At 42.7% G+C, this 9,404-nt stretch overlaps 1 protein-coding gene across 2 annotated transcripts in view; it reads right to left on the reverse strand.

Annotated features, from left to right (window-relative positions):
- Positions 1-9,404, reverse strand: part of LOC106599157 (choline transporter-like protein 5-A) — a 73,432-nt gene extending 64,028 nt beyond the window's left edge. Inside the window, exon 1 of one of the 2 annotated variants that reach the window (XR_006769079.1) lies at positions 9,263-9,404. Coding sequence is in view for 1 of the 2 variants with exons in the window: in XM_014190269.2 (XP_014045744.1) it covers positions 9,263-9,347 (85 nt within the window). In the remaining variant the exon portion in view is untranslated. The remainder of the gene's footprint in view (positions 1-9,262) is intronic. The other variant, XM_014190269.2, reaches the window with a different exon arrangement.

The raw sequence follows: 9,404 nt of genomic DNA on the forward strand, positions 1-9,404 counted from the left end.
ACCAGCGTGTTCTCTGTGCTCTTCTTAGTCGTCCCAATTCTGACCTTTCCCGACCCTGCCCACCGTCCTGTACCTGACTGATTACGACCCTTTTGCCTGCCCCTTGTACTATAATAAACTGAGACTCGTACTATCCGCCTCCTGTGTCTGCATCTGGCTCTTTGCCTGAGTCCTGATACTGCGGGATGGTCTGAGATGAGCCACCCAGGCAGCTGATGAAACTGTGGCTTTGCACAACCGAAGACTTTCTGTACAAACGGTCAGAAACCGTCTCAGGGAAGCTCATCTGCATGCATGTTATCCTCACCAGAGTCTTTACCTGACTGCAGTTCGGCGTCGTAATCGACTTCAGTGGGCAAATGCTCACCTTCGATGGGCTACTGTCATGCTGGAGAAGTGTGCTCTTCACGGATGAATCCTGGTTTCAACTGTACCGGGCAGATGGCAAGCAGTGTGTATGGCGTCGTGTGGGCGAGCGGTTTGCTGATGTCAACGTTGTGAACAGAGTGCCCCGTGGTGGTGGGGTTATGCTATGGGCAGGCATAAGCTACTGACAATGAACACAATTGCATTTTATCGATGACAATTTGAATGCACAGACATACCGTGAAGAGATCCTGAGGCCCATTGTCGTGCCATTCATCCGCCGTCATCACGTTTCAGCATGGAAATGCACAGCCCCATGTTGCAACGATCTGTACACAATTCCTTAAAACTGAAAATGTCCCAGTTCTTCCATGGCCTGCATACTCAGACATATCACCCATTGAGCATGTTTGGGATGCTTTGGATCGACATGTATGACAGCATGTTCCAGTTCCTGCCAATATCCAGAAACTTCGCACTGCCACTGGCTGCGTTGCAAACTCAGACAGCCCTCGGCCCTAAACCCTCAGCCCTTGGGGGAATCCCCGCAGTCATATGTCGTCGGTCCAAATGATTAGCCCAGCAAGGGAAGTTTGCATCATAAGCCCCTCAGCCCTCGTTTTTAAATGGAGTTTGCGAATGTAAAATGATGTTCACTTTGGGCCTGAAACACCCCATAATTCAATTCGCGATGACTGTACATCCGCTAAGAAAATTCAGCCAAGGGCCTCCCAGGTGGCGCAGTGGTCTAAGGCACTGCATCACAGTTTTGCTGGCAAGGCCTTACCTGTGCCACCAGAGATTCTGGGTTCGAGCCCAGGCTCTGTCGCAGCCGGACGTGACCGGGAGGACCATGGGGCGGCGCACAATTGGCCCAGCATCATCCGGGTTAGGGAGGGTTTGGCCAGCAGGGATATCCTTGTCTCATCGCGCACTAGTGACTCCTGTGGCAGGCCGGCTGCAGTGCACACTGACCAGGTCGTCAGGTGTACGGTGTTTCCTCCGACACATTGGTGCGGCTGGCTTCCGGGTTGGATGGGCATTCTATCAAGAAGCAGTGTGGCTTGGTTGGATTGTGTTTCGGAGGATGCATGGCTCTCGACCTTCACCTCTCCCGAGTCCGTACGGGAGTTGCAGCGATGAAACAAGACTAACTACTACCAATTGGGTATGCTTTTGATTGGTTAGCTTTTGGAAATTGTAGAAATAAAACAAATGTTCCTTCTTCAGAAGTAGCTAGGCAGGCTAACGTTAGTTAGCTAATTCATTTGCTAGCTATCATACAGTAGGCGTATATTAATAATGATATAGTTAATATAAGTAGACATGCAATCATAATTGACTGTAGCGCATATAAAGCACCCACAAGCTACCGGTCCATTCAAAAATCATTCCTTCCTCCCTCGCCCCTTGCCCTGCAAGTGTATACTTGTCAGACGTCATCAGAAGTGTCCACTTAATTTGAGGGCTGAGGGGATAGGATGTGTCTTTTAAGTGTTTGGAATGTAGCCATTGAAGAGGAGTGGGACAACATTCCACAGGCTACAAATAAACAGCCTGATCAACTCAATGCGAAGGAGACGTGTCATGCTGCATGAGGCAAATGGTGGTCACACCAGATACTGACAGGTTCTGATACACGCCCCTACCTTTTGTTTATGCATCTGTGCCCAACAGATGCATATCTGTATTCCCAATCATGTGAAATCCATAGATTAGGGCCTAATTTATTTATTTCAAATGACTGATTTCCTTATATGAACTGTAATTCAGTATAATCATTGATTGCTGCATGTTCCATTTATATTTTTGTTCAGTGTACAGTAAATAGGGGCCAGAATATATGCCTGTCTTCACAGACTACATGTCGGTGGAAGTGTTTGAGGGCTATTGGTGTGGTGTTGTCAATGATGTGTGTGTGTTGATGTTTATTTGCTGGCAAGGCCTTATCTGTCCTCGGACAGTGATTTGTCTGAGGACAGAGATAATCCCATCCTGTCACCCAGAGATAATCCTGCCTGCCTGCTCCCTCCGTCTGAACACACAGTACCTAGGAGAAGGTGTCTTACACATACATGCATCATGTTCTCACCCTTTCTCTCAGAAACCATCCCTCCCCAACTCATCTTAAAAACGATGTTCCAAAGACAATCCCTCACTGCCCCACATCCAGATACATATCCTACACCAAGGATGGGCAACTGGTGGCGCCTCCCATTCGTAGGCCGGCAGATCAGTTTCCAAAAATCCACAGAGTGTGTAAAGCTGTCAAGGCAAAGGGTGGCTAATTTGAAGAATCTCAAATATAAAATATATTTTGGTTACTACTTAATTCCATGTGTTATTTCATAGTTTTGATGTCTTCACTATTATTCTACAATGTAGAATAATAATACAAATAAAAGAAAAACCCTTTAAATGAGTAGGTGTGTTTTGGGACCCTTCCCCAGAGCTGTGCCTCAACACAATCCTGTCTCGGAGCTCTACAAACAATTCCTTTGACCTCATGGCTTGGTTTCTACTGTGACATCCACTGTCAACTGTGGGACCTTACATAGACAGGTGTGTGCCTATCCAAATCATGTCCAATCAATTTAATTTACCTCAGGTGGACTCCAATCAAGTTGTAGAAACATCTCAAGGATGATCAATGGAAACAGGATGCACCCGAGCTCAATTTCAAGTCTCATAGCAAAGGATCTGAATACTTATTTACATAAGGTATGTTTATTTTTATTAAATTTGCTAACATTTCTTAAAACCTGTTTTCGCTTTGTCATTATGGGGCATTGTTTGTAGATTGATGAGAAACAAAAATTATTTGATCAATTTTAGAATAAGGCTGTAACGTAAAAACTGTGGAAAAAGCTGTCTGAATATTTTCCGAAAGCACTGTGTCTTATGTTGTACACTTATTTTCATAATTTTTTATTTCATGAGAGATGTTGTACTTTATCATTTGTTTCACTTTAACACTTGTTCTTTTTGGGGGTTGTGTTAATGTCAGGATAATTTAATGGCACGTCTCATGCTGGACATGCAATTGCCAGTCAGGATCTCTAGTCTCCACCGAGTGTTGTAAACAGCCCATGGTTCCTCTTATCCAACAGTCGGTGGAGAAACAAGTTTAAGTGTTCAGAGATAAAACAAGTTCATCCGACTGGCATGGAAGTGCCTAGAGTCTTCAGAGGTGTAAGGATAATTAGGAGTCTGAAACTAGGGAATTTGGTGCAGTGATACAGCTTTTGTTTCTAGCAAGAAAAGGAATGGCCTCCCACTGTGATAAGTAGCTATCACCAGCCTGTGATAAGTAGCTATCGGCAGTGAGAATCTCAGTGTGTTTCATGCTTTAGTTTTTATCTGGGAGCTCTGTAAATCCTTTAGGTTTAGGGAGTGAGGATGAAAGGTAAAGATTATCTCTATTTTCACAGAGAAAAAACAGCTTGCAGCTCTTTATTAATCTGATGATAACAATTGTTATCACAACCAATTACGGTATAGTATTGTCTACTATAATCATGTAGGATCAGTGCCATTCAGCATCCTTGGGACATCTCTACCTAACCAGAACCCATACCTGACCCTAGCCTTTACCATTTTAAATGTCAACTTCAATGGGGTAGGGATGTCTCAAGGATCTTTACAGACTGACAACTCACAAGGTAAAGACATAAATGTGTAACCACAAGTGAAAACTGTCATTTGACAGTTGCAAGAAGAGAGAGCACCAATAGACAAGGCAAACAAACCTGTTGTACAGTTATATTCACAAGAACAAGCAACTCATGTCCTGTCTTTGTTCCATTTTCCATTTGTGTGTGTTGCCTAACTTCTCATGATGACTTCCACCCATTTGAGGGTAACCAAGTGTAAAATACAGTGGAGATAGATCAACCTTTACGACACAGACATTTAAAATAAAATCTATTATTGATGTCACCTCATAAAAATTTCAATCTCAATTCCTAAAACACTGAATAATTCAAGCCTTTTATTCTCTAGCCTCACCTAAAATATGTTCATTCATATCTGTGATTTTACCATTTGGTGAGATGTTTACAAGCATAATGAGGAGATGTTACTGGTGGCAAAAACATCAAACTGACTCGGGAAGGTAGTGAACAACTTGACTGCCACACATGAATTACCAAGAGTAGGGTTGCAAAATGATTTCCCAAAATTCACAGGTTTTCCAGAATAACGCATGTCCTGATTTCTCCCCCCATCCCCCTTAGAGTTGTTCCTATTTTGTTGCATTACAAACTGTAATTTAAATTGATTTTCATTTGGATTTCATGTAATGGGCATACACAAAATAGTCCAATTGGTGAAGAAAAAAAACTTACAAAAAAAAAAAAGAAAAATGCATATGTATTCACCCCCTTTGCTATGAAGCCCCTAAATAAGATCTGGTGCAACCAATTACCTTCAGAAGTCACATAATTAGTTAAATAAAAGTTCACCTGTGTGCAATCTAAGTGTCACATGATCTCAGTATATATATATATATACACATACATATATATACACATACATATATATACATATATATATACATATATACATATACATATATATATATATATATATATATATATATATACATATATGTGTATATACACCACACATATATATACACACATATATACACATACACACATATATATACACATACACACACACACACATACATACATACATACATACATACATCAGTTCTGAAAGGCTCCAGAGTCTGCAACATCACTAAGCAAGGGGCACCACGAAGACCAAGGAGCTATTCTAACAGGTCAGGGACAAAGTTGGAGAAATATAAAAAAATATCCGAAACTTTGAACATCCCATGGAGCACCATTAAATCCATTATTAAAACAAATAGAAAGAATATGGCACCACAACAAACCTGCCAAGAGAGGGCCGCCCACCAAAACTCACAGACCAGGCAATGAGTGCATTAATCAGAGAGGCAACAGAGACCAAAGATAACCCTGAAGGAGCTACAAAGCTCCACAGCAGAGATTGGAGTATCTGTCCACAGGACCACTTTAAGCCATACACTCCATAGAGTTGGGATTTACGGAAGAGTGGCCAGAAAAAAAGCCATTGCTTGAAGAAAAGAAATAAGCAAACACATTTGGTGTTTGCCAAAAGGCATCTGGGAGACTCCCCAAACATATGGAAGAAGGTACTCTGGTCAGATGAGACTAAAATTGCGCTTTTGGGCCATCAAGGAAAATGCTGTCTGGCGCAAACCAAACACCTCATCACCCCGAGAACACCATCCCCACAGGGAAGCATGGTGGTGGCAGCATCACACTGTGGGGATGTTTTTCCCTGTCGGCAGGGACTGGGAAACTGGTCAGAATTAAAGGAATGATGGATTGCTCTGGATACAGGGAAGATCTTGAGGGAAAGCTGTTTGTCTTCCAGAGATTTGAGACTGGGAGGGAGGTTCACCTTCCAGCAGGACAATGACCCTAAGCATACTGCGAAAGCAACACTCGAGTGGTTTAAGGGGAAACATTTAAATGTCTTGGAATGGCCTAGTCAAAGCCCAGACCTCAATCAAATTGAGAATCTGTGCTAGGACTTAAAGATTGCTGTACACCAGTGGAACCCATCCAACTTCAAGGAGCTGGAGCATTTTTGCCTTGAAGAATGGGCAAAAGTCCCAGAGGCTAAATGTGCCACGGTTATAGAGACATACCCCACTATACTTGCAGCTGTAATTGCTGCAAAAGGTGGCTCTACAAAGTATTGACTTTGGGGGTGTGAATAGTTATGCACGCTCAAGTTGTTTTTTGGTCTTATTTCTTGTTTAACAATAAAAAATATTTTGCATCTTCAAAGTGATGTTGTGTAAATCAAATGATACAACCCCCCCAAAAAAATCTATTTTAATTTTAGCTTGTAAGGCAACAAAATGCCAAGGGGGGGTGAATACTTTCACAAGCCACTGTAAGGAGTTGGGAAGACAGCACAAACAGATCTGGGAACATGACTAGTTGAAGCACACAGAATTTGGCCAGCTTGTCCTGGGCCAAGAGCCTCACAGCCTGTGCCTCACAGCCTTTTGGATTTAATAGTTGAGGTTCTCTAAAAAACACATCTGGATTGATGCAAAGCCAGAACAAACTGCAGTCGATGGACTAAATCCCTGTGGCTATTACAGTAACTATAACACAGAACTCAGGCAGTTGATATGGTCTGCAAAAGTGTGTATTTGGTTGGTCTGTATTGGTTGGTTTCTAATGTCTTAAGCATATTATCTATTGCAATATGCAGTGTCCGCTCACTGGAATTGAGCCTTTATTCTCAAACAAATGTTTTCGGTCATTAATTTCCTCATGGATCATCATTATCTTCATTTCAATGTGGGCACACACACACACACAGCTGTAAACTGTGAGAAGACAGAAATGAAAAACAGGTACAGAGACAGGGAAGCAGCAGCATGCAGAGAAAATATGTTCTTCAGAAGAAAGAAATCTTTCAGAGGAGATAATAGCCTTTGAAAATCATGAGGAACCACACAGCTACCTTATACAGCAACCATTAGGAGGACTGTCAGCGGTTTCCCTCCCGCACACACCGTTGCCAGGCAGCTCGAGGGAAGAAACTAACAGATTAAAACCACATCTCTGGATCAGAACGATGCAGCAGAGACACCACGGGGGAGCTGCTTCATTATTCATAAGCCTTTGTAAACAGGGGAGAGAAACTTCTCCAAGTACAAAGACACACTGGCCTCCTCTCTCCCTCGCTACACTGCACCACCTCCAGCCCTACACTGTAGTCACCTAGGAAATGACACACAATCCAGTGATGTCTGTCCTTTGGAGTTTTTACTGTCACCAAGTGGATACTGAACCCTGGTCATCAGTGCGAATCGAGACCATGTTAGCCCATTGAACTAAAGCCTTGACACTGGGATACTTCAGGTCTCAGGCAAGGTTAGCTAAATCTGCATGGGCAAGAGAAGAAGTGCCAGGCTTTGGAAATGGAACCCTGAGGAAATCACTGTCAGCAAACAGCTTGACTTTGACTCAAGGACCACAGAAAGAGTACCAGTGCTTTACACTCCATGTAAATGTGTTGAAACTGATCTGAGGCCCGTAACACACTCCAGAATAGAGCTGGGACAATAAACCGCAAATTATCGATACCGACCAAACCGACCATTTATCAAGGACATTTTACTGATAACATTCCTCTAGTAAAGGCTACTTATCGTTAAGTTAGAAATTAAATAAGTCTGCTAATATGGGCTAACGGAACAATGATAGTCACAACTTTGAAAGTAGTAGTAGTTTTAGGGGTAATATTAAAAAAAATAACTGGTGCACATTAATGTTAAACTTATCGTTGAATTGACCGTTATCGTGATAATTCAGCCAATATATAGTGATCTAGATTTGTCTATATCGCCCAGCTCTACCCCAGAACACATTCACACACCTCACCATCACACCTGCACTGCTTCAATGCCTCCAACAATGGATTGTTCAAGTGAGAGAAAACCATTTCCCCACTCTGCTAAGGCATGCAGGCCAGTGAACATAATACTGGTATATACTGGTCTGGTGCACATCCAACTCTTTCACTCAAATGGCAGACTATACACATGCACACCAGAGGCTGGTGGGAGGAGCTATAGGAGGACACGCTCATTGTAATGGCTGGAATGGTATCAAACATAAACATACCAAAACCGCATATTTGATTCCGTTTCATTCATTCCATTCCAGGCATTACAATAAGACCATCCTCCTACAGCACCTCCCACCAGTCTCCTCTGATGCACACCTGACAATAGTTGACAGATTATTTTGACTGAGCAGAATGATACTGCACTCCAAAAACAGTGCAGGTTGCTGTATCCAGCTGGCACTCCAGAACCAATCGACTGTGTCACAGAGAGCCTGGTATTCAGTAGAGCAGAGGGAAATATTCTGTAATTATGAACACAGCAACAATAGCCAGTAGGCTACAGTGTTTCGTGGTGTCTTAATGTCCTTGAAAACCAGAAGTAGACTAGGAATGTTTTTTGTGAAACGCATCAGAAAATAGAGAAGGTCACTTTAATGTTGACAATAATAGAAAATCTTTCTTGCATCATCTTCAAATTCTCAGCGCACTTACCTGGGTATAGACTGCCTGTGTGTTTTGTGCTTAAGGTTTAGTGTGCAAAGAGCAACAGTAAAATAATTTGGGTCGTCTAGTTAAACTCAAATACAGTCATTGGCCTATAAAAGTAGGCAAAAAATGATGAATAGTGTTAAACACAGAGGGTTCCGTTACAGTTCACTGTCAGATGAGGTTGCAGTACAGTTGCCATCCTGCATATATACCGCGCCGAGATTTGCCCTGTGCGCGAGCGGCACACGACGTCTTAGCAACAAAGTTGCATCCCCGGCAATACGCAGGCGAGCGGCTCCTGCCATTGGTTAACCTCCGCGGCTTCGATTCGGACGGCGGACCAAAATAGCAAAGCTAAGTTAATGCGGAGTTGAGGATTTCACGCAGGATTGTTAAGTCATAGCTAGCATTCATCATGTCCCATAGACCAACATTTTCTAATCAATGCATTTGGATGGCAGGTGGAATGCTCAAGGAGGCTCGAGAACGCGCTAGAATTAGTGGTCAAATTAACACCATAATACCCTGATACAAAAATAGACTTAAAATCCCTTTTCCCTGTTGTTTTTACAATATTTGAAAACAATTTCCCGTTATACCATAGAAATATCATGTGCCGGCCCGGTAGGATATCTGAGGGTACAATTTCTCACCTATGCTATTGCTACACACGCAGTTAATGTGCCATATTTATTTAATAACAGACCCCATCAATGTGACACACTTTACTTCAATGAGCCTAGGTTAGGCTACTCACCGTAATAAAGGGAAGGGACGTCCGTTTTTCTTGCCATTTCACTGTGGACGGTAGAATTGTCTGGTGTGTAGTGGTGCGATGGCATGGATGTTGGGAGTCAATGAACACTCCCGTATTTGGCTCCAAGTTTATAGGATAGATC

The sequence above is a fragment of the Salmo salar genome, chromosome ssa03, assembly GCF_905237065.1.
Source record: "Salmo salar chromosome ssa03, Ssal_v3.1, whole genome shotgun sequence".
In the NCBI taxonomy this organism is placed as follows: Eukaryota; Metazoa; Chordata; class Actinopteri; order Salmoniformes; family Salmonidae; genus Salmo; species Salmo salar.